Source organism: Symsagittifera roscoffensis, chromosome 1, assembly GCF_963678635.1.
Source record: "Symsagittifera roscoffensis chromosome 1, txSymRosc1.1, whole genome shotgun sequence".
NCBI classification, from domain to species: domain Eukaryota; kingdom Metazoa; phylum Xenacoelomorpha; order Acoela; family Convolutidae; genus Symsagittifera; species Symsagittifera roscoffensis.
The window spans coordinates 94,224,691-94,249,487 of record NC_087062.1 but is presented as its reverse complement, the minus strand read 5'-3'; the positions used below and the strand labels follow the sequence as shown (position 1 = coordinate 94,249,487).

Here is a 24,797-nt window from a genome sequence, read left to right as displayed (position 1 = left end):
ACTTGTTTTTTTATGGGCCATATATAATGCACTTCGATAGGCGGATCATCGACTCACAATGAACTTAGACGGATTTAACGGTATTTTCACGGTTTCTGAAGCAAGCGCTTCATTTTTGACAATATCAATTTGATGCTTGACAATCTCACCAAAAAATTAAATGCAGATCGATTACTTCCAAAAAACATTCTAGCTGAATGGTAGAATTTTTTTTCGATTTTACAAAAAGATTAAAAAAGAAACTAAATAATTAATTCTTTCGAATCGGTCGATCAGCTGAAATAATCAATGCTATAAATATCTAATTGAGATTTACAAAGAAAAAGCTTATTTGTCAGTCAACTATTAAAGTTTGCCTTATGTAGGGAAATGAGTTGCCACAGAAAAAAGAAGCACCCCGGTACTCAAATAGAAAATTTTTATGTGAAAATCTATTTGTGAATTTAAGTCATTTTCATTCTCATTTTTTCACCCCACTTCCGTTTTCGTAATTGGAGAGCGTAATTTGTCTTCTTTTTAGTGAACAAAATCGAACTAAAGTTGAAAAAGTCAAAAAAAGTTCACATATATAGAAGAAAATTAAGATACATGAAAAAATAGAACTTCGTCATATTTGAGAGTCATAGTAAAATGGGTCAATTGGAAAACAGTTTTTGAACAAACAAATTTAAAACAATTTCAAAAAATTTTTCAATTTTTTTTATTATTAAAATTGCGCTAAAACCACCAAAAACTACCTTTACTTGGCTAAAACTAAATTTTCACGGCTTAAATAAGCTATTGTAAGCCTGCACGGTCATCTTATAAGCTAGCAATTAAAACAAAAATCCAAATTTTCAAATCGGTTTTTCTCGACACTGAAAAAAAAAATTTTATGTCGTTCGAATCACGACTGAAAGGGCTTTACTACGATATATCACTGGACCTATTCCGATGATTATTTTTGGTACCTGATTTTGCGTGGAAAAAAAAGAAAAAACTAAAACACACCAAAGTTCCTTCCGATTTTCAATGATCGTAACAACATGACCAATAATTTGCCTGAGCTCAATGACACCACTTAATATTTAACTGAGACATTCAACTTAGGCAATCCAGGATTTTCTAGGTATCAGAAATTGCTTAAATTACTTATCAAAAAGATTATTGATTAATCATCACACCGTTTAAACTATTTGCTGTTTAGGTCACTAAACTCAACTTCACCTAAGCCTTTGATTTCTTGAAATCAATTATATCACATCAAATGTTCTCTTTACGTTAGAAAAAGAACCTTTCAAAACATTTTAAATGTTTGGAACATGCATGAAACGAAAAATACGAACAAAGACAACAGATTTGAAAACAATCATGCATACTTTGATTTAAAAAAATTAGCAAACTAAACGGCAGTTCCTGCACTTTTTAAATGCCAAGTTTTTCGAAAATTTTAAATCGCACTAAAAGTATCGTAATCAAGCGATAAAAAATTTTATCCACCTATTTTTGCAAAATTCGAAAGATCGAAGTTGTTCAGTTTTTTGAAACATTCTGAATTGTTGAATAAGCAGATTCCAGATTCAATATTAATTCTGGGTCTTCCTTTTTATTCCCGAAAAATCAATATTTCAACATCTTGCACAAGCTATTTAGCTTCAATATGACTTTCAAACCAATTTCAGCATTATCTCAAAATTTTTTTGTTCATCGTACAAAGTCAATTTTTTATCAAGCCGAATGAGCCAAAAATACACATTATTTGGTAAACTATTCCAATTTGTTTCAAATAAGCTCCCAGAGTTTCGTCCAGACCCAAAAAAATAGCTCCAGAAAAAAATGACTACTTTCACATCTGCGCCAACTGGGCCTTGTTAGAAATCGGCTAACCAAAAGTCATCGCATTTGTGTTCACCAAATCTATCAAAGCCATCAAAGTTTTGTTCTCTGCGTTTATACATTGAATATGACAAAATCTCAAATTTAAAAAATGGGAGGAACAATTAAAAAGCCCCTTAACATTTCTATTAAACAACAATTGTACAACACAGCTACGATATTTAAAATATTTGAAAAAATTGACTATGTGCGAAAAACGAAGACATTTTTTCTTGTTCCACCAGAAACTACAAATTTTCAGGAGCAACGTACTTATTCTTAAGAAAAGTTTTTTTAAAGAATTAACATAGCCAACCGAAGATAGGAAAAGAGTAATGAACGCAAGTAAACATAAACAACACCGACTTTCTTGAAAAAATCTTAACATTCTAATTTCAAAGAAAAAAATAGATGCCCTTTAAGCTCTTTGAAATTCTAGAACAATTTATGATTGAAACTTTTTTGATAATATGAACCCAACTAGAGAAAACTGGATCAATAGGTAAAGTTTTTATTCCGCTGGAAATTTGAAATTAAATTCCACTTTCGAAACTAGAAATCGTTAACCTTTTTTTCGCGCCATTTCCACATCGATATTAGGAGAGTGCTATTTACGTCACTTTCAGCAGATGAATCTCAATTGAACTCATAAAATGCATATATACCTAAGAGCATTCATAAATGCATCGATATGTATGAATGCACATCTGTAGTTATTAGAAACTTTTAAGACAATTCTTGAAAAACAAAAAAATCAGCAAGACCTATATAGGAGTCTTCACTACGTTCATTACTCTTATTCAATTTAAATCAAAACTCAGATAAAATAAGAGTACGATCGCAGCTTTCTTATGGATATCACGAACAAAAAACAAAAAAGCAACGCAAAATATTTCTCCAATCGTAGAACAAATACAAACAAGAACTAAAAATTAACGGAATTAAATTACCTGCATTAAGACATGCCACCAGAAGTAAGCTGACACGGTAGCCCAAAAACTAATTTTGCAAGGCAGAAAAAAAACGATTTGCAAAAAAGCAGTTCCCGGTCTGATTCGAGTCTCTGACCTTTGTCTCCGGCATAGATGTTACTTTTGAACTTATAACTATTGAATGAAAATTGATATACTAATGATGTAAGCTGCGGATAACACCAGAAGTCCAGTGGACAATGTTTATAACCTAAAAAGTCTACTATCCGGTTGCAGTACCCTGGATAACTACTTGATTAAAACACTGTTTGATAAATGTTTTCAATTCTCTTTGTTTTGAGCATGCCAACTCTGGACACATCAAAAAAAATCGAGCTTTATCACGCCAAGCTCTTCTGTGCAAATTACTACAAGGTTTTCAATATCAAGCTATACAAAACAAGAAAGCCGCTAAGATGGGAAAAAAATCGAAAAAAAAAATCGAAACTGTCAAAGAAAACTAGATCTCTCAAAATGATTCAGGAGAGCTTTGAAACAAAGACAAAAGGATGTGAAATTAACACCAGAAAAGTTATGAAGCGGTAACAAAGACAAAGATACATTAGAAGAAACCCTTCAAGCCGAATAAAAATCAACAAAACTTATAAAAAAGTAAAACCCTCGTCCTCAAAACACACATAAACATACAACTTTATTTATCCTTCTTCAAAGGAAACAACTTGAGGCCACTTAATTGATATAATATAGGCCGAAACATCTTAAGCCGAAAAAATAGCTGCAAAAAAACTCTAAATTCTAATGTTTCCTTCAACCTGAAAACACGCAAACACATTTTTTTGCCACGTCGAAAGATGCAATATGAGGACATTAAGTCGACACAATATAAGCCGAAACCAATCAAGCCGAAAACAAGAAAAGAAAAAACAAAAGCCTAAAAAAATTGTTGTCATAAAGAACTTCAACTATAACTTCTATTAAGATTTTAGCAACTTGTGCGATCCAGAGGTGAGCAAAAAAAAATTGGGCTTCACTTGAAACAACTCAAAATTAGGCCACTAAGCCGATAACATATAAAAACCGAAATCATTTGGGCAGAAAAATGTTTTCAGCGAAAAAAAAACAGAAAAAATACTAAGTCAAGAAATTATAAACAGAAGTAAATCAAAACACTAAGAACAACTACAATATAAATTGCGTTTAGCAAAAAAAATCTAAAATTTGGCATATAAGCCGACAAAACATAAGCAGACAGATAATAAGCGATATTTTTTTTGAAACGGAATATTCGAACTTAGGACCTTTGCTGTCCCAGACATATTCGTTACCTCCAGACCAAATGTGCGAGAGACGCAAAAAAATGCTTGGGAGAACTCGATAAAAAATAAAAAGCTCGGAAATGCTTTAGTACATTGAGAGAGCTTGGAAATCGATTTGGTCAACCTAAAAAAAAGGCTCGACGATTTTTTTTGAAAATCCACCCCCCCCCCCCACCTTAGAGAAAATCCTAGATCCTCTCTTGTTCCATTTAGAGAAAATGAAATAAGGACGTATGTTAATTTCCGTGTCTTATTTTAGGAAATGGAATTTCGGTGAAGCTTATAAGGATTTCCATGGTAAATACAGAAATTCCTGTGCCGGTTTTATTGTTGTTTTCACCATAAGAACGTACTGAGCTTCATTTGAATAGAAACTCACCAAAAAAAAATTTTAATGAAATCTTTTCTAAAAAAATCTAAACTGACGTGATCAAATTTGTCCAAAAAAGATACCATAAATCATTCTTTTCAAACCGAATTGATAAACCCATCAATTTGACAAGAATGAATAACTTCTGGATTGACAGAATGTTGTTCTGTACTTATTATTATTATTTGCATGCAAATGCTAGTTTTGAGGGCTGATTACAACATCTAGTCCTTATTAAAAAAAGCTTGCCCGCGGGGAGTTCAATCATTGATCATTGAGTTTCAAGTGATTCCAACTTCGCTATTATGGGCAATTAATATATCAATTAGTAATCCAATCACACCTCTCTAAAAGCACTTACTCTATAATACTTCGTTAGATTCAATTCCTTTCGTGAATTTGCTAGCTGAAAATGAAGAGAAAAAGAAGGACTAGCTCTACACTGTGCGACTAAAAGCAAAAAAAGCAGAAAAAAAATAAAATGAAAAAACTTATGAAGCTTGAATATCGTTTTTCAAAAAGTAAGTGTAAAAGTACCGGTTGATAACCTGATGATATGTAGACGACTGTCACCTGACGACATAGTGACGTTTTGAAGCATAAATCAAATCTAGTACGGAAACGCTGCTTAGTGTTGTCGCTAGGGGTTAAATTAAAATTTAGTTCAAAGACATGATGAATGATGATAATTAAGTTGAGGATGTACGTTGAAAAAGTACAGAAATGTGCTGAAAAACCATTTAAAGATATCAGGACAGAGAAACGCGCTTTCTATTTCTTTAACTAAGAAGGTAACTTTGTAATTTCTTAATGAACGGTGTAGATAAATTCAGTTCAGAGTCACAGTCTAATTGGCTTATCAGTCACTCGTAACCAAAACAAAAGAAGTTTTGTTTCCGTCGTCGTTGTCTAGTCTAACCACCAAACAAAACGCATGGTGGCACCCCGAATAATAGAACTTAAGAAAATGAAAAAAAAAATAGAAGTGATTCTTCAACAGACTCCCTGAAATTTCGACAGTCTCAAAAAGTAAAAGGATTCCGCAGATTAAAATCAATATCAACCAGTATGTATCAATTGGCTGCTACGTGCTGAGAGCTTGCCAGTACCAAGACATGAACTGTAAATGAAATTGCCTCGCAGTTATCGGCTCAAAATCCAGGCCAGTAGGATATAATAATTCAGATTGTATCAATTCTGCCATCGCTTATGTGCACTAACCCTTCAGCGAATAAAAACACAGTTTTAACGATTCTGGGTGGTCGAAATTTTTCTGTCATTTGGCCCATCTGTCATTCGAATAGCCACCAGGTCCGCATTGTTCTTTGAACCTTGAGATGCGAATTAGAAAATTTTCTGAGAAAAAGTCTGCCTTTCCGTCAAAATCGCAATGAATCCATGGTTACAACTGAATCGCAATAAATTTGGAACACTTGCTATCTATTGTACAATTTGCCAATGGAGGTTGTGCTCTATGTGTAATATTCTTAAGCATCTGAATTTAATGATCAGTTTTTTTTCTGAGCGCGAATGCAGGTCTATTTCGCGGTTTGAATCTACTTTCAGCTATACAAATATTTAGAGATAATTAACAGATACAATTTTTTTCTCCTTAAGCGAATCTGAAATCGCCGAGGAAGAAGGAAAAGTATTGCTCCTTCGTATATCCTGAATAATGCATCTCATTAAAATTTGAATTAGTTTTTGTTACTATAATTGTACTTTGGCATGAAAAATTACTCCCATGGGATCCACAAATTAAATCAATTTTTCTCACTACAGCAAGCTTGCAAAGAATGTTTTCAAACCAACTTGCATAAAAAACCTCATGAAACAATTGCTCAGAAACTTGGCCAATAAACTACAAGAAAGTAACAGAAAAGGAACTACCTCAAATAAACTTTATGTTAATACTTAAAAAAAAAACTCTTCATCAACCCATTGTAACAGTTGCAGCAATCCAGGTCTTCCGATGTCACCTGTTATCGTTTTTTTTGCAAGGGTAATAAATCAAGCTTTCAATTGACTTGGTTAAATAAATTGTTAACCTGAAAAAAGCGTATACTCCGATTTGATAAGGCTTACCAATGGCCAGCGTAATAAAATTCGTCTTAGCGAATGTAATGCTAAACAAAAATAGCCAAGCTGAGCCAAAAACAAACCTGTTGGCGAAAATACTTGCTAAAATTTTATCTGAAATGCATCCATGGTATACTTAAGCCTTACCATGCTCAGAAAAAGTGAAAAATCTGCCATCGTAACAGCTTTCGCTCCTTTGCTGTAAGCCTGTTGGCACAACCTTTTTTAAAAAAAATTAAGGGGCATCAGGAAAAAAATGGCATCCGGTAAAGCGACAAAACTATCGGGACATTGAAAAGATATTTTAAAACAGCTTGACTTCTACATAATATAAAGCTGAAATGCGCGTTTATGATAGGCACAGACAGTTAAACAATATCCCAAGATTTTCACTTTGCAATCGAGACGAAACCGAAAACTCTAAGCAAAAAATACAATGAAAAACAGTTACAAAAGCAAAGAAAATCATTTCAAAATTGCTTCATTTTTCATTTCTCAAATTCCTTCAAGCCGGCTAATAACTTAGTTTCAACATGATTCAAAAATATAGTTAAATGCTACTGAATTGACGACAACAACAACAACTAACCCGAGCGATCAATCGACAACTATAGAGCCGAAAAAACATCGGCAAAAAAGTAATACCGATATTTTATTACTATACATACAACTATATGTATCAAAATGAATGCACATAGTTTTTTGACAAAAACATACCCAGAAAATAAAATGCAAAACTAGCATCGAAAAAATAACTTACCCAGCGGTAACAATACCGAAAAACTGAGCCGAAACCCTTCAAGCCGTGAAATACTTCAAAAAACTAATCAAATAATAAAACTTGTCCTCATTCCCCTCAAAACACATACGCACGCAAAAACTTTTTCCGGTCATCAAACGACGCAGTAAGAAGCCACTGAGTCAAAATAAACACAGAGGCGAAATAAACACTTGAGCTTTGCTAGTATTGAAACAAACTTGAGCTTCACTAGTTTTGAAACAAAAACATACCGAGACAATAGAATGTAAAAATAAAATCGAAAGATAATTTACCAAGCGATAAACACCTTGGCAGAAACCTTTGAAGCCGAAAAAAATCAACAAAATTTAAGACTTATAAAAAGTCCCCGTCGCCCTGAAGACATTTAGAAAACATTATTTGCTCGTCAAATGAAACAATATGAGGCAACTAAGCCGATATAATATAGCCCGAAACCTAAGAAGACCAAAAAAAAAAAAGAAAATAAAAAAAGTTTAAGACTAATAAGAATTTATTAAGCCCCCCTCGCCCTCGAAACACAGAAACGCACACATAAACTTTTTTTCGATCGTCCAAGGATGCAACATGAGGCCGATAAGCCGATATAATATCGGACGAAACCTATCAAGCCGGAAAAAAAGAAAAAAAACGGCGATGAAAAAATTGTTGTCATGAAAATATTGAATTATAATTTCGAATAAGATAGTTAGCATTTTTCAATCCACATATGAGCATTAAAAATATGATTCCATTGAAACAACTTGAAATAAGGCACTAAGCCGATAAAATATAGGCGAAATTATTAGGGCAGAACAAAGTTTTTATTAGAAAAAAAAACGAAATAATATATACGATGTCAAGATTAAGAAATAATAAAAAAACAGCAGAGCTAAATCAGAACACTAAGAGCAATTATATTGTGAAACTAAAATTCAAATAAGTGGTTTAATTGGATGGTAAAAACAAAGCGAAAACTCAGCCGACAAAAATAATACGAAAGCAACGAAGTCGAAAATTCAAAAAAAAACCTAAGAAATATCATGTAAAAAAACTGAACTGCGATTTTATTGGGGTAACAATAATAAGGACGCACAGTGAGAGTAATAGAACAATGAGCGCAAATAAACGTGTACTGCGTGCAGTCATGTACTGCATGCTTGTTGACATCTGTGGACGAGGTTGTTTACGGGAAAAAAATCTAGTACCCGGTTGCAATACCCTTGCTATCGAAAGGATAAATCAGCCGAAAAAAAAATTAAAAAAATAAAAATTTAACAAATCCAGTTGGTAAAATTGCAACCAATGTAAAAATCAAACTTCATTTCGTCAGGATTTTTAAAATGAAACAAAGACTTACAGTAACTACAAGGAAAATCATTAACAGCAAAAATAAACAAATCTTAGATGTGGCAATTAAGCCGACAAATATAAGAAGAGAAATAATAGGCCGACAATCTTATTGGAAACAGAATATTTCCCCTTTGAAAAAAAACAAGTCCTGATCAGACTCCAACCCAGGACCTTTGCCGTCCAAGTGTATTTATTAACTCCGGCCTAAGTGTGCCGGAGAGGCTAAATGATATAGATTCATGATAAAGCAAGGTACCACCAGGAGTCCAGATGATTCCTGTGAACAAAGTTTTTTTCGGAAAAAAAACAGAGAAGAAGAAGAAGAAGAAGAAGAAGAAGAAGAAGAGACTTTATTAGTGAATGATACTACATATAAAAGTGAAATTTTGAGTTGGCGTAATTCAAGCTTTGAGTTAAATTGTTAATGTTCAGGAACGACATGTGTACAACAACAGAAGTACCCAATTGCCATACGCTTGCTTCCCGAAGGGTAATAACAACTTGAAAGTGTCGGAATTGGGAATTGATCGCCATGCTCAAATAAGCCGAGCTAACGTGTTGAGCAGCATAACTAAATGCACAAGAGCGCGCATACTTAAGCCCAGAAAAATGACAAATTGCCAGCATTCGATTCTCCAAAAATTTAACCAAAATGATCGCGTGACCGCAGGTTAAATTATATTTTTTTCACATTTGAAATTCAAATATTTTTAAGGCTATCAATATCTCAACGGGGATAAAAATCTTCTCTCGCTCTCAAAAAAAAACATTTTTTTGAGATTGAGAAATTTTTTTTTCATAAACTGCTCCATAATGCTCGGCTTGAGTTGAAAAAAAAAGTGGACTGAAAATTGTACAGTACGCTCTCACGCTCACTTTTCTGAATACAAAAACATACTGGAAGAAATTATAATTTTCACAATCTCTTTCATTAAATTTTAACAAGACTGCTCGTATCAGGGATAAGCCTGAATGTTCTGGCTGCCGTTCAACGTGTTTGAAACAGTTTTTGAAAACATCAGTTAAAAAATTCAATAAAGTTTTTCTAAATTATTTTTTTCCGGATTTTTTAGTAAACTTCTCCGCATACGCTATGCCAAGTACAGAGGGATGTTCTTAGCTACTAGTGCCGTATTAATGACACCAAATATCTTGCCGCAATTCAATTTGGAATGATTTATGAGCGGATTAAATAGCCACTTACGCGTTATTAGCACGAAATATATCGCGCGTTGATTGTCCCAAATTAGCTAAATTGGCCACTTTAAACATCCCATATTTTTTCGAAAAACTATCACAGGTAAAATATCTTCTTAAATTTGAACTCAGGACATAACTGGGTTTCAAATGGTATTAAAAAATTCCTTTCAAAAATTGCTCTGGAACAAAATCACCCGCACTGGAACAAAATATTCCCCAATTCTTCGAAAGTCGGAAAAATACCTCGAGCTACACTATCTACAGAGTCATCGAACGGTTTCCAAACCCAAGGTTTCACATATACTCATTACGATCAAGCCACTATTTAGCTACAACAATTTCAAGTAGGCCATTAAAGTGAAACTTACCGCGTACACGAGGTTAATTTGGACACTATACGAAGTTAAAGAATAATGAGTAATAAGATACTGCTTTGAGCCATTAAACGGCCATAAAGTACAAAAAGGCTTTGTTATTTATTCTCTGCCTTTGATAGTTCTTATATCACTTATATATGAAAACTAATGTAGATTCCTCAGCACCAAAAACAGGTCTCCAAAACAAAAACAAACAAAACTCAAATCAAACACCAGGTCATAAAAAATCTAATTTTGAACCAAATTATCCAGTTTGAGGCAGTTAAACTTGATTCAAATGTGCTTTGAAAGTAGCATTTGGAGCCGTAGTTATATAAACGCATAGGATCCGCGCTACAAGAATTAGTTATTTGAAAGATTTGGCTAACTTGAATTGACGCAGAAATATTTGAGAATACGGATCAGTTATGAGCAAGAATAATTTGAAAGTAGGGTTAAGGTTTCGCCTATACAATTTAACAACTGTTCAAGAGACACCAACTAGGCAAACTGAGCTTGAACTTCAAAAGAGTCATTTCCGACCCAAGTGTGTCGTTATTGTATTGTAATCAGCGCGCCTTTCATCGCAAATATAGACATCATACATTCACGTGATCAGATAAAGAAATGGGTATGACCAAGTAAGTCTTCAGTAGCCATCATGAATGACTTCAGCTCGGTGCTATTCTTGTGATAGCTGGAGTGGAATGTCGTAGTCGTGGGCTTGCTTTACCGACAGGGCCCTTAATGTGCTAGTTGAAAGAAGTGCAATTAAAACTCTAATCTACAGCCCCGCGCCGCACTGAAAATCGCCCAAATAATGTCGACAGCGGTCACCTATCTTGCGTCAATATCAATAATTCATGTCAAAAACACCAACACTAAATCATTGCAAATCTTTACAACTAAACTGGTCTATTTGACCAAGTTGTGAATTTAGAGACACAGTTTTAAAGTCACGTGTCATAAATTTACGAGTCCAATCCGCAAGAAATAGAATATGACCAACTTATTTCTCTGGGATCTGTAACAACGATGATGAAGTCATAACGCAACTATAGTCAATTTTCAGCTAACGCAACTAGATTTTTACAACTTATAGCAGACAACCGAAAATAGCATCTCCAGTAAAATAATAAAAAAAAACAGAAAGCCAGACAGGCCCGGTTAAATCTGAAGGAAAATCAAAAAAAATTGATGTTTTTGGGTTTGCGAGATTCGATGTGTTCCATTCAGCGTTATGGTGACGTGCGAGAATGGTTTGAAGCAGCGCCACTATAAAGCGCAGTCATGAAAGGACACTTTTTTGATTTGAGAAATGATTAAAGAGCAAACAATTTCCCAGACAGTTCAGCCTGTTTGTTCATTCCCTGTGTGATTGTTTGAGAACTCCCTCAGTCGGAGGATATCCCATCAGCAATTCAATTAAATCAACACAAATTACAATACAAACAGCATCAAAACAAGCAAAAAATCGTCTACATGGATAAGCAGAGCAAACGTTTGTAACTTAGAAGCACTTTGCAAACTGTGCACACGCTGTCCTACATAGCCTATAAAAAGAGCAATAAAATTTCGAAATGTTGCAGCGGCAATCGAATCGAAACTATCAGAGAAAAGTTGTGTAAAAGTGACCCAATTTCCACCATGCCGACAATCAGAACCCAGTTGATCGCTACGAGGAGCTTTTCTAGGTCAGCGTAGGTTCCTTGTTCTTTCAATTCCGCGCAATTATTGCAACGCGGCGGTAAATAACCACTCTTTCAAGGAAGCATGTGACTCACTCACTTCCTGAATCCATTTCAACTCAATGCGAATGAATTACTCAAATCACATTAACACACCGGTGACAATTGTTTGAAATAATCACAAAACAAAGAAAAATTATCCGTATCAGGGTGACTTGATAGGTCCAACTGCTGCTTTCGAGTCTTTTCAGTTACACTCCTTTAAATAGAGTTATTTAGCTTTTCCTTTTTTGAATACACACAAGTCAAGCAAACACAACTTTTTTAACCCTGTTCGCGGTGTTAATACCCCTAGGTTTAAATCAACCCGAAAAGACACAAAAAAGCTAAATAAACCGCAGTGAAGAGGGCATTTGTGTTTAATTTTTGTAGAGAAAACAAAGAAGTGAAGAAGAAAACCCTCTAGGACTATTCTGAATGAAATTCATCAATTTCGCCTGCCCCATTTGAATACTCAGCATTTGTTAATAAAATCGAGCGAAGTTGGAAAAAAAGGCAGCATTACAGCCATTTAGAGGTTTATAACTAAAAATACGCTTTTCAACTAGCTCAACACAGAGGCGAAGTTGCGCTTCGCAAACATTAGCGAGAACACGACAAAAAAGCAGCTTTATTAAATTAAACTAGCGTTTAACTTAAATTTTAAAATGACATTAAACACGTCACATCTTGGAAACTAAAAGCATTTGAGCAGTCGCATTTGGACGCTAAATTCTCACAGTACCCAATTACAGGGAAAAAACTTAGTTTCGAAAAAGATTGAAAAACCATAAAAACGTCATCTGGAAAATTAAAGTCCTGAAAAAACATATGTGGCGGCAAGATTCGAAACCCCCTCGAGTGCCCTGGCAGCCCCGAACAAAAGGGTTGAGAATTTGAAGAAAAAAATTAAATTTAAGTTTTCTTGAACATTTTTTTGAAAAAATCGCAAAAAATGTCAATCTCGAAAACTACAGAAATTGAGCAGTCATATTTGAAGGCAAGATTAGCAACCCCTGAAAATACTCTGACAGTCCCCTCCGCCCATTACAAAACAGAAGGCTTCAAATTTGAAAACAAAAATTAAATTTGCTGAAAATTTTTCGAAAAAAAAAAACACAACAACGTCATATCTCGTACACTACAAAGATTTGAACAGTCATAATTGAAAGTAAGATTCGATTCAAAACCGTCGATAAAATTCTGTCAGCCGCTAAATAGAGTGTTGAGAATTTCAAAATTTGACAACAATTTTTAAATTTATGATTTCTAAAAGTTTTTTGAAAAATCACAAAAAACGTCTTATCTCAAAAACTGAGAGGATTTGAGCAGCGCATTTTGACGTACGATTTATTTAAACTCCTGAGAGTACCCTCACAATACACAACTGCAAGACTAGGAATTTCAAATCTTCTGATTTTTTAAAATCTAATTTTTTTATAAAAAAAATTAAGAAATCTTAAAACACGTTATATCTCGAAAACTACAAAGATTTGAGCAGTCAAATTTGGAGGCAAGATTGGCAATCCTTGAGAGTACTCTCACAGCACCCAACAATAGGGTTGTAAATTTCAAGTTTATGTAAATTATTGTATGAGTTGAGTTTTCTGAAAACCTTTGAAAAACATCACAAAAATCGTCTAATTGAAGACCAAACTCGCAAACCCTGGGGAAACTCTGACAGCATCCCACTTTTGTGTTGCTAAATTTTAACTAGGTGGAACAAACACTAGACTCTAATTGTAAAATCGAAAAAAAAATTCGTACGCATTGCAATTTGCGATATAGCTTACTTAACAACGCATAGATACGTTATGCCCTTAACTGTTGCAAAAAAAAAAACAATTAAAAATGGCAAGCATTTAAATATAGTATCTATAGATAGATAAATAGATATAGAAAATAGCCTTGAAATGGTAAAGCAGCTCTATCAAGTGAAAAAAAAAGTAGTTACCTCCAATTAGCAAAAATTCGGCTAGGTCTAGGATTCGATCTTCCGCCTACTGCAATCAGGAGATTTTGAGTCTCACGCACTAAGCACTCAGCCACGCACGCACGCTTAACCACCGACAAACCCAAGTCACAAATAAAGCAGCTACCATATGCTAACAAATTGCCAATGCTATGCAGCAAAAGTGATGCTATGCACAAATTGACACAAATTTGCAAGTAATAGTTTGAATGCTATGCACAAACAGACACCATTTTGCAATTGGAATATAACAAGTTTGAAAAAAAATCGCTTTTTTCGGTTCAATTGATGGATTTAAAATGCATCGACTGTGTTAAACTATTACTATTCGAATGCCAAAGCACATACTATCAAAAAGCTGTAAAGGTGGCCCAAAAGTCAAAGCTTAATTTTCCTGAAGATATCAAAAAACACTATTTTAAGCCAAAAAAGTTGGGAAGTTTTTTCAGTCAAAGACCGGTTGTTTTTTTTGTTTCGCATACTGTGGAAGCCATGAAGTTAAAAATAAGCAACACGAAGCAAGCAAGCTGGTAAAAGGTTCGATTAAAGCTATATGCCTGAAAACTAAAAGACAAAATTGTTAACATTTTGCTTTATTATTAAAATTTTTGTCCTCTCACTCAAGCCCATTTTAAAACGTGCATCAAAAGACGGATAAAAACACACAAAAAAACTTTTTGGTCAAACAACTGACAAATTTTACGCAATCATACACAATTACACACAGGGGCGAAGCAGAGCTTCGCATCACTACCGTCACCACAAAATAGCATTGCAAGCTAGCAGACAGGAAAGAAAAGGAGAGCCACTGATTTCAAAGAACACGGAAAAAATTTCTTTTCAAAGAAACCATACATTAAAAACTTCAAAACGTTGTCCGGAAAGATTTTCTAATTGCGCAAAAAACGCGTCCAGAAACACATTCGACGGCGTTTAATGAAAATTCAAAAACAATTATCAACAAAAAATAAAAAAATAGTGTCACGAATAACTTTGAAAAAAAAAGGAAAATATACGGAGTCGAGGCTAGCAGAATTACAACTGCAGAAAAACATGAAAGCATAGAAAGCAACTACAATGACAACTGCATAGAGCAAAAAAATTAAGATGTGGCAACTAAGCCGACAAAACATAAGCTTTAATAAACCGACAATTTGTTTGCAACTCATAATTTCCCATGAGAAAAAAGCAGGTCCCGGTCAGATTCGAATCCAAGACTTTTGCCGTCCCAGGCGCATTTGTTGCCTACAGGTTCAGCGTGCCGGAGACGCTGCGAAATTTGAATTCATTATTAACCAAGATACCAACTGATTCTGTTATACAAGTTGTTAACCCAAAAAGGTCTATATTCCGATTGATAACGCTTGCTAATTACAAGCCTACTAAGGTCTACCTGCTATCAGCAAATTGTGGCCATAAAAAAGCTTAGTTTCGAAAAAACAAGAGATAACCCAAACGAAATCAAATCGAAAACATAGACATTAAACAGTTGGAAAAGAGTCAATGAACTCATGGAAACAGAACAGAAACTTCACGGAAAAAGACTTATTTTTCGATATATATCTACTTTCAGTAAATATGGCCTTATAAGCTCTCAGAACAAAAAGAAAATTTTACGATAGCATTTTTAGATAAAATTAACCCAATTTGAGAAAACTGGATCACTGAAAACTTAATCATTCCGTTGAAAAATCTTAAAACTGAACAACTAAACTAATTTACCGTCTTTTTAGCAAACGAATTTGAATTGAACTTGAAAAGAAAAATTACAAATCAAAACTGCGAAAAATCAAATTTTAAGACAAAAAAAACAACCCGATCAACAAAAGTGTCTTTTGTGAGTTAAATGAATTTTAATGCCTTAACTTTCCTCAACCATCGTTTTATATATACTTTCAATTAGTAAACCTACATACTACGATTTATTTATACTGAATTTCGTATAAAGCAGAACATAGCTCATATGATCGATCTGGTCTTCAATTCACAGACCCAATTTGTATTTGTTTTTAAACAAAGGAATAAAATAAATTCGTACTAAAACAGAAAACCGCGCTCACGCTCCGCTTGTGAATATGTGTTCAGAAAACAATAATATCCAACGACAAATTTAACACAGAGGCGAAGCTGAGCTTCGAACCACTTGCGATACAACAAGCATAGGATTAAAAAAGCAAGACACTCAAGAACTATCAAAGAGGAAATCGAAAGTTGTAAGCGTAGCAGAAACAACTACAAACAAAAAAAATTTTCTGTTTAAATTTTTTAAAATTTTTAAAAAAATCCAACTGGGGTTGAATTTTAGCATTCAAAAATTTAACTTTGGCGACGAAGTCTTAATTATCTCATGAAAAATATCGAAAAGTTCTAGGAAACAAAATATTAGGCAAATAAACCGACAGAATTAAAGCCGAAGGCCCATTAGCTGAAAATTAACCAAAATTAATGGCAAATTCTTCTTGGAAAATATACATATACTGCCCAAAAAGTATCCGCGAAAACAATATAGGTACTAAAACCAAGGTGGTAAGCACAATTCGGAAACTAAACCGAGAGCTTAATCGAATGCCACAAAATCATCAGCAAAAAAGTACTTTCGATGTTCTATAAATATACATACAACCAATCTATCAAACTAAATGCAGATCGTTTCGAAAAAAGCGTAGCAAGACAACAGACTGCAAAATTAGCATCGGAGCAAAACTTATCAAGCGGTAAAAAAAACCAGCAGCAGCCCTTCAACCCAAAAAAAAATCAAAAACTTCTGAATAAAAAATTCGAGTCCCCCTTCTCCTCAAAACACACACGTACACAAAAACTTTTCTCGTTTATCAAAAAATGAAATAAGAGTCCACTTAGTAGATATAAACTCAGCCGAAACCAATTAAGACAAAAAAAGGAAAAGAAAAATAAAAAAAATAACAAATCGAGATGGTAACAAAACAACCAATGCACAAAGCAAATTTGGATTCGGCCGAACTTTTAGATGCTAAGACAATTGACAAGTACAGTGAAACTATTTTGCGCAAACAAATCTGATTCTTAGATCTGGCAACTAAGCCGACAAAATATAAGCAGACAAAAAATAGGCCGAATTTTTTTTTTGAACCGGACTTTTTACCGTTTGAAAAAAAAAAATGGGTACTCGTCAGATTCAATCCCAGGACCTTTGCCTTCCTAAGCGTATTCGTAACCTACAGGCTAAGCGGGCACGAGACAGTAAGAAATTTGTATTCGTTATGAACCAAGGTACCACCAGGAGTCGATGAGTCCTGTGAACAAAATACCACCAGGAGTCGATGAGTCCTGTATTAACGGTAAAAAAAGTCCAGTAACCTATTGCAATACCCTTTCTTATCGCTAGGGTAAATTTTTTTTTAAAGTAACAAGGAAAAACTATAAAAGACAAGAGTCAATGAATGCAAGTAATCAGAAAAAAAACACCGACTTGTTTTTTGAAAAAATCTCAACTTTCGAGTTCTAAAGAAAAACTAGATGTCCTGAAAGCTCTTTGAATTTCTAGAACAATTTAGGATTCACCCAAATAAACTCAGATTCAGAAAACTTGATCAATAAACTAAATTTTTACTTTGCTGCGAAATCTGAAAATTAAACTTCCACTAACGAATCTAAAAGTCGATGGCGTTTTCGTGAGCTGTGCACTTTTTCTGTTCGATAGTGGAGTTTGCCGTCCTTTTAACAAAGGAAATAAACTGAAACTAAAAAGAAAACGAAACAGTGAAACCACAAAAAATTAAATTTCAGTCTGAACAAATCTTAACACTTTTCCTGAAAAATCATCGCGACCTATATAACACTCACGCTCATCGACTCACAAAAACAAAATCGCTTTGAATTGCAGCAACTACTGAAAATTTAATCAGTCTTTCGTTTTTTTTTATGATCAGAGATTGCCATGTTAAAGACAAAAAGTACGAATTACATCACAACAAATAAACCTTGCTATTACAGCTTTTAAAGTTTGTTCGGCAGATCAAGAGCACAAACACGAAATTTATTTCAGGCTTGAGAAAATGAAGTGAATTTCTTCAATAACTTCTTTGGGAAAAAAAATTCCGCGACAAATATACTACAAAACACAAATCTTCCAGCAGAAGGAACAAAGCTAACAGACAGAAGGAAAAAGTCAAGGAACTCTTGAAAGCCGAAAAGTCTACTGATAATTTTTTGAACATTTTTCAACAATCAATCAATCAAGTTTTTTGCGCCACTTGTTCTTTCGTTATTGTACAACTAAATTTGCCTTCAATTTAGCAAAAAAACCTTGAATTAAACGTCAGACACAAAAGTCCAACCGCGAAAGTTCAAAATACAGAGTGATAAAATTTTAAGACTTTTTCTTGAAAACAAACACCACACGACCTATATACACGTACATGTCAATATTAATGTGACTTCGTTCATTTACACAAACCTCCGAATATTTCAGACTAAAATATAGGAGAATACCTGTTTATACTTTAACATTCGTTCGCATAAAATTAGGTCCATGGGAAAACTTCAAAGATATGGGTTTCAAAACATACGGCAATCCCTTTTCGAAAATCTAGGGATTATAAAACCTCCTGAACATAACCCAGGCGAAAGGATCAATTTGGAGCAAAAATAGGAAAAAACTTGTAATGCCCAAGACTTCTATTGTCAAAAACTGCATTCAACTTGTGATGAAACTTGATGCGCACAACAGATATTTGGTTGTATATTGGTAAGTGGCAAGAAAACGTGACAGAAACTTGAAGTGGAATTTCGTTTTCATTTTTACTACAAAATTTGACTCAGAAGCAAAGCTGAGCTTCTCATTCTTTACAAAACAGAACAAAGATAGCATGGCACAAAAACTGGCAGAAAATGAGACAAAATCTATCGCGTGAAAACCAAAATAACCAAAAAAAATCAGGCTTCGTCTCAAATTCTTGATTTAAACTGATTTCGAAAAAAAAATTCAAGGTTAAATAAGCACCGGAAAAAACTAACAAAACGGCAACAAAACCGAAAAAACTTGAGCATAAATACGTTGAGTCAGAGAAGAAGTTTATTTTCGATTCGACTCACAAAATCAAAAAAACTCAAAAAAATATGAAGCCCCACTTCAAAACACACACGCGCATAACAAACTTTTTTGCTCACTCGCAATAAGAAGCCACAAAGACGATATAATATAAACCAAAACCTTTTAAGGCGAGTAAACAGAAAAAAAATGAAAAACTCAAATTATACCAAACCCGAGTGGGTAAATTTACAACCAATATTACATAAAATTTCGAATATCGAGCAATTCTGTTAGATAAGTTGTTAATATGGAAAAATTCTATCTTCCAATTTGATAACGTTTGCTAAAAAAATTAGCCGAAAAAACTAACTGGGTATTTTCCCAAAAAGGTAGCCCAGAATTTGAACTATTTGCCTCTTAGACAAAGACTAGGCGTTACCTGTACACTGCCCAAACACAACAATTTATTGTAATTTTTACTCTATTATTTAAAACACACCATTCTACTAATTTCAGCATTCCGTGAACAAAAATTTGCAAAATGCTAACCATTCTCCTTTTTTAGTTTACACTGAAACTGATGGCAATATTTCGTAAACTTCGTTTCATGAACGTCAGAATATAATCTGAGAAAATTAGGTGACATTTTAAAACTAATTTTAAGCGCATTAAGTACCACCTGAGTTTTATGTACCATTTATAAATGAATTACTTACGCGCCAACTGACAATTTTGTGAAGCTTCATCGAGCAACAATTAAATCATAAAGTAGTCGCCGACTTTTTTAAAATTAAAGTGAGCCGCGCAACTGAATATGTGCCAAAATCCGATCCCATTCCGAATAAATTTTTTCTTAATGGCTTAAAATTCCCTCAATGTTTACAAGAACAATAGTAGTAAAAACCAATTGAAGCAACAAAAAGAAACAACTATTGGAACACATGCTGAAGAGAAAGAAAAAACCGGGACAGTCTTGTTTAAACCTAACAGATAAGCAGACAAAAAGGAACGAGACATGATGGTACCATTTACTTCGATAAAAAAACCACGTGGATAGGATTATAAGACAAGCTAGCTCAAAACTCAACTTAGTTTAATAAGAATTAAAATTGAATAGAAAAAACTAACCATCATCTGACATACAAAACTCCACTGAGTTCTGACTCGTTAGAGATCCGTTCACGTGAATTCCATCGTGTTCACGCTGCTCCCCACCTTTCTCTTTTATACGCGATATGTCCTCTACTATTGGCTTTTTTGATGTGATTTCTAGCGGAAACGTGAGCTGGTAGTGGTATGGGTTAATGCACGTGTACTCTTGCATGTGGGTCAGAGAATTGCTCTTATAATTGTAAGATGATGATGCTGTGGAAGATGATGCAGACGAAGACGAACCACCGCTAGCACCACTGTTCGTAGCAGGAGTCTGGGCTCCAGCTGACGTTGCTGGATGACATGCGAGGAGTTGGGTGGCTTGTCTGACACTGGGGTTGCGCCACAATTTAAAAACAGCTACATGGGGCACCACTTTGCGGGCCCCTATTTGCATTCTGCCGTCCATAGAGGGCCTAGATCAAAAAAGGCAATTTTAAAAAGTTTTCATAAAAGAATTAGCAGCAAGATAATTTCTTTTCTACGGCCCAAAATTAATCTTCTTAATAGTTTGATAATTGAATTATAATTTTTGAATTTGATTGGTTGAATTTAACTAATACAAGACAAAATCTACTGATTAATTTCAAAGATGAAAGCTCGTGTGAAGTTTTGGTTTTGTGTGCGCCTATCCGAAAAGCCCCGTAAGATGCTCGTTAGCTTAAAAATGTTAACTATTTTCAGGTTCAACACACTCACTTCAGTGAAAAAAAAATACGTCGAAATAAAAAGCGTGTACGCAGAGCTTCGCACCATTTGCGGTACAATGCCAATATAAAAAATAAATCAAGTCGAAAAAAAATGAAGAATGCTGAAAAAAACTAGGTGAACCAAAATATTTGAATGCCTCGATAAGAGACAACGAGGGGCATAGCTAAAGCTGGAGATAGCTGTTTGATACTTAGTGAATTCAGTTTTCGGGAAGAGATTTACAGAACGGTCTAAAATTGCGAGATTAGTTTTTCAGAAAACGAAAAAAAGTGGTTAAAATCATCCCCCATAGATTTTTCGAAGGCTGTAGAGTGGATTTAAAAAAGACTAGGGGATTAAGCTTGCACACACAGGGGAATGAACGGTCTTTCTATTGCAATTCCTTTTTTGAAAATCGGCATAATTAGGCCAAAAGTGAAAAGATTTCGAAAGCGTCAAATAAGATAAAAAACCTAATCCCATAAATTTCCATAATACCTGTTTTTATCAAACAGAAATTCAAAATTAACACGAACAAGCAAGAAGTTTGAAATTTAAATTTACAACTGAACAAAACTTGGGAAGCGGAAACGATGCCGACAATCTTTGAGCAGACGCCAGTTGAAAACCAAACAAAGCAATTTCGTTCGCAGGAATAAAGAAGAAGCTGGAAAAGAACTAATCAAAACGAGGAACCCGACCAAAATTCATCAAATGAAAAAAAACAAATTACCGTTTACATCAGGTTCAATTGTACATTTGAAGTTTAAAAACAGACTGAAGCAAGCAGTTACAAACTGAGCCAAAAACATTGACCTTTTTTCCACTTTCCTCGTATCTAAACCATTCCATTTTCTTAGTAGTTTTACCTGTTATTAGGGCTGAATGCGTGATGCTACGATATAAGGTAAGAAGAAGTTTGTTAACCATGCAAAATTTCATTTAAATAAGACAATGTAAAACTGCTTTATGAAACTTAATATCAAATGTGGGTGGTAGAAAAGAGCCAAATAATGAAAGAAAAAAAATATTAGACTAAAACAATGAATTAAAAATTGGGGAACTTCAACAAAGCAGCAAATGTACCTCCATACCAGCCTAGACAAATTTAAAAGAATAGTCTTTCAATTAAGTACATATACTAACAGGAGTAGCCAGTTGCTTGGCAACTAGCACAGACAGTTCGGACCGACCACATTCATAACAGACAGGAATTCAAAATTAACAAGAACAAGCAAGAAGTTTGAAATTCAAATTTGCAACCGAACTAAACTTACGAAGCGGAAACGAAGTCGACAATCTTTGAGCAGACGCCAGTTGAAAACGAACCAAACCATTTTTTTTTAAATTTTGAAATGTTTCAAGTCCCCATTGAAACTACAATGATAAACGCTTGCAAATACCTTGATACTTGCTTACTGTATAAGGAAAACACGTGATGCGGCACCTAAGCCGACAAAACTTGAGCCTACAAACGAAAGTCCAAGAATTCAAGTTTAAACGGAAAAAAAGTTATATTTCATAGATACTGAAAAAAACAAGGTCCTGCCGTGACTCAAACCCCATACCTTAGTCTGCACAAGTAACAGCGTTATCCAGGCGAAGTAGGAAATAACGTGCAAGTTGTTACGAATCAATAATAGAGTTCAATTTATTGTAAGAAGAGTGGTTTGCGTGAAAAAGCCTAGTTCCCGATTATAAGACACTTGCGCTCGCAGGAACAAAGAAGAAGCTGGAAAAGAACTAACCAAAACGAGGAACCCGACCAAAATTCATCCTTGTTGAGCAAATAAAAAAAAATTACCGTTTACATCAAGTTCGATTGTACATTTGAAGTTTAAAAGCAGACTGAAGCAAGCAGTTACAAACTGAGCCAAAAACATTCACTTTTTTTCCACTTTCACTCGCATCTAAACTATTCCATTTTCGTAGTTGTTGTACCTGTTATTATGGCTGAATGCGTGATGCTACGATATAAGGTAAGAAGAAGTTTGTTAACCATGCAAAATTTCATTTAATTAAGACAATGTAAAAACTGTTTTTTGAAACTTAATATCAAATGTGGGTGGTAGAAAAGGGCCAAATAATGAAAGCAAAAAATATGAGACTAAAATATTGAATTAAATATTGGGGAAATATTGAATTAAATATTGGATTAAATATTGAATTAAATATTAGGGAATTAAAACTGATTTTTTTTCCAAACTTTGCCGTTTGAAGGTGCCTTATAATGAGAGACAAATGGAAGCTTAGAAATTTATCATAATCGATTACAGTTGTCGTCAAATTAAGAATACAAAAACAACAAGAAAACGCTATATGAAACTTTTTCCAGAAAAAAAAACATTTTCTCGCTCTTAAGAACCGACTTTCATCTAACAAACGTACCTCGTTCGCTTTACTCGCTCGAAATACGACTTAATTTCCGAGCTTTTCTACAGAGGGCAGGATTCTATACGAAAATCAGAACCGTTTATTGCCGTGAAGCGCGTCTACCGGCGACATTAGGCCGATGGTCGGCAAAAGCAATCTTCTACCAATTGAAAAAGATTTAGGAATTATGCTTTCTTATTGAAGGACAAATGGCCATGATTTTTCATGTTGAACCTATGACTAGACAAAGATTTATCCCACGAGCCTTCCTGTTGATAATTTGTGGTACCTGATTTTGCGTGGAGAAAACAAAAAAAAACAATCTAAACACCCGCAGACAAAGTTCTTACCCACTTTTAAAAATCAATACCCGAAGACAAAGTTCTCACTTTGAAAATCAGAAGCAAAAGTAAAACACGCTTAGTTCTGCTTTTGTAGAAAACATTTGTCATTGGTCACTAACCTTTTGATAAAAACGCATTTCGTTGGTTGGGTACCCCGTGATGCGAGTGCTTTCAATAACTCATCAAAACTTCTCGAATTTAGATTTTTCACGAGAGCCAAGGCAAAACGTTCTTCCCATCTAGCCTCATCTTCACCGTTACTATCTTTCGAAGCTGCTTTCAAGGAGAGAAGACATTTGACCATCTGCGTCCGAGGCTGAATGACAGCCTGAGGAAACGGCAAATCGTCTTCATTTAGTGGCAGTGAAAGTTTCCGGCTATACTTGAACATTTTATTTGCCTCTTTGATGAAAAAGAATCTTTATTTTGCTGCAGCTCAACTTCAAATAAGTAGTGCCACTTAATTTCAGCATCATTCCATTCTGTAAAAATTTTGACCAGTCATAGTTACTGTTTTTTTCTACCACATCAACTCTGAATAAATTATTTTAAAAGTCCGTGAACACGAATTCAATTCTAATTAACTTGTCAGAAAATAAAATTTTTATGAACCGTAGCTCATTAGCAGCCGATCAAAGACCCAGGACGTCGAAATAATGTTGCAGTCTGCTGAAAACAAGATCTCCCGATACAATTTTGTATCATTTGCGAAGCGAAAAACAATAACAATTTGGAAGACAGAGAACGTCATCAGTAGATATCATAACGTGTATTTTAGGTTATTATAGTGTTCGACACTTTTTTCGATCTTCTGATCTACTGTATGTACGCACTATTCTTTCTATTCTGATGACACTTTTAGCAGCGCAAACGTTCAAAAATTACAAAACTATCCTTAGTTTATCACTTCAATAGCAGAAAAAATATATTTAAGAAGTAAAACGCAAACGTTTTGGCAACTACAATTACACAGGTAATTTCTGATCTCTAGGCTTCTCAGCCTATGTCAATCAGCTCCTTCTGTGGACGTCCAATTCGTCATTCGAGAAAGGATGTATCATACATATCCTTTTCCCAGTGTTTCTCCAGCCTCGATTTGTTCAAGTTGATATGAACGCTGGAAATTGCAGACTCTGGTAGTCAGCTCCAGTCGTTTATGGCTACTATAAAGAAGAAGCTACTTCGTAAACAAGTTCGTGACTTTGTTGTTATCAATTTGCACGGATTTCCACGAGAATTCCTTTCATTTATTGTAAACATTCTTTCAGTTGCTGTTACATCATAAACACAGTTCAAGATTTTGTACACTTC

General features: G+C 34.3%; 1 protein-coding gene across 2 annotated transcripts in view; it reads right to left on the bottom strand.

Moving 5' to 3' along the window:
- The window catches only part of LOC134852891 (uncharacterized), a 37,195-nt gene extending 13,179 nt beyond the window's left edge, over nucleotides 1-24,016 (bottom strand). For both annotated transcript variants that reach the window (XM_063868747.1, XM_063868754.1), the window contains exons 1-2: nucleotides 23,606-24,016; nucleotides 20,056-20,495 (exon numbers count right to left, since the gene is read on the bottom strand). In XM_063868747.1, coding sequence (XP_063724817.1) covers nucleotides 20,056-20,495; nucleotides 23,606-23,877 — 712 coding nt within the window. In that variant the 5' untranslated portion in view covers nucleotides 23,878-24,016. The remainder of the gene's footprint in view (nucleotides 1-20,055; nucleotides 20,496-23,605) is intronic.
- Between the last annotated feature and the right edge of the window lie 781 nt (nucleotides 24,017-24,797).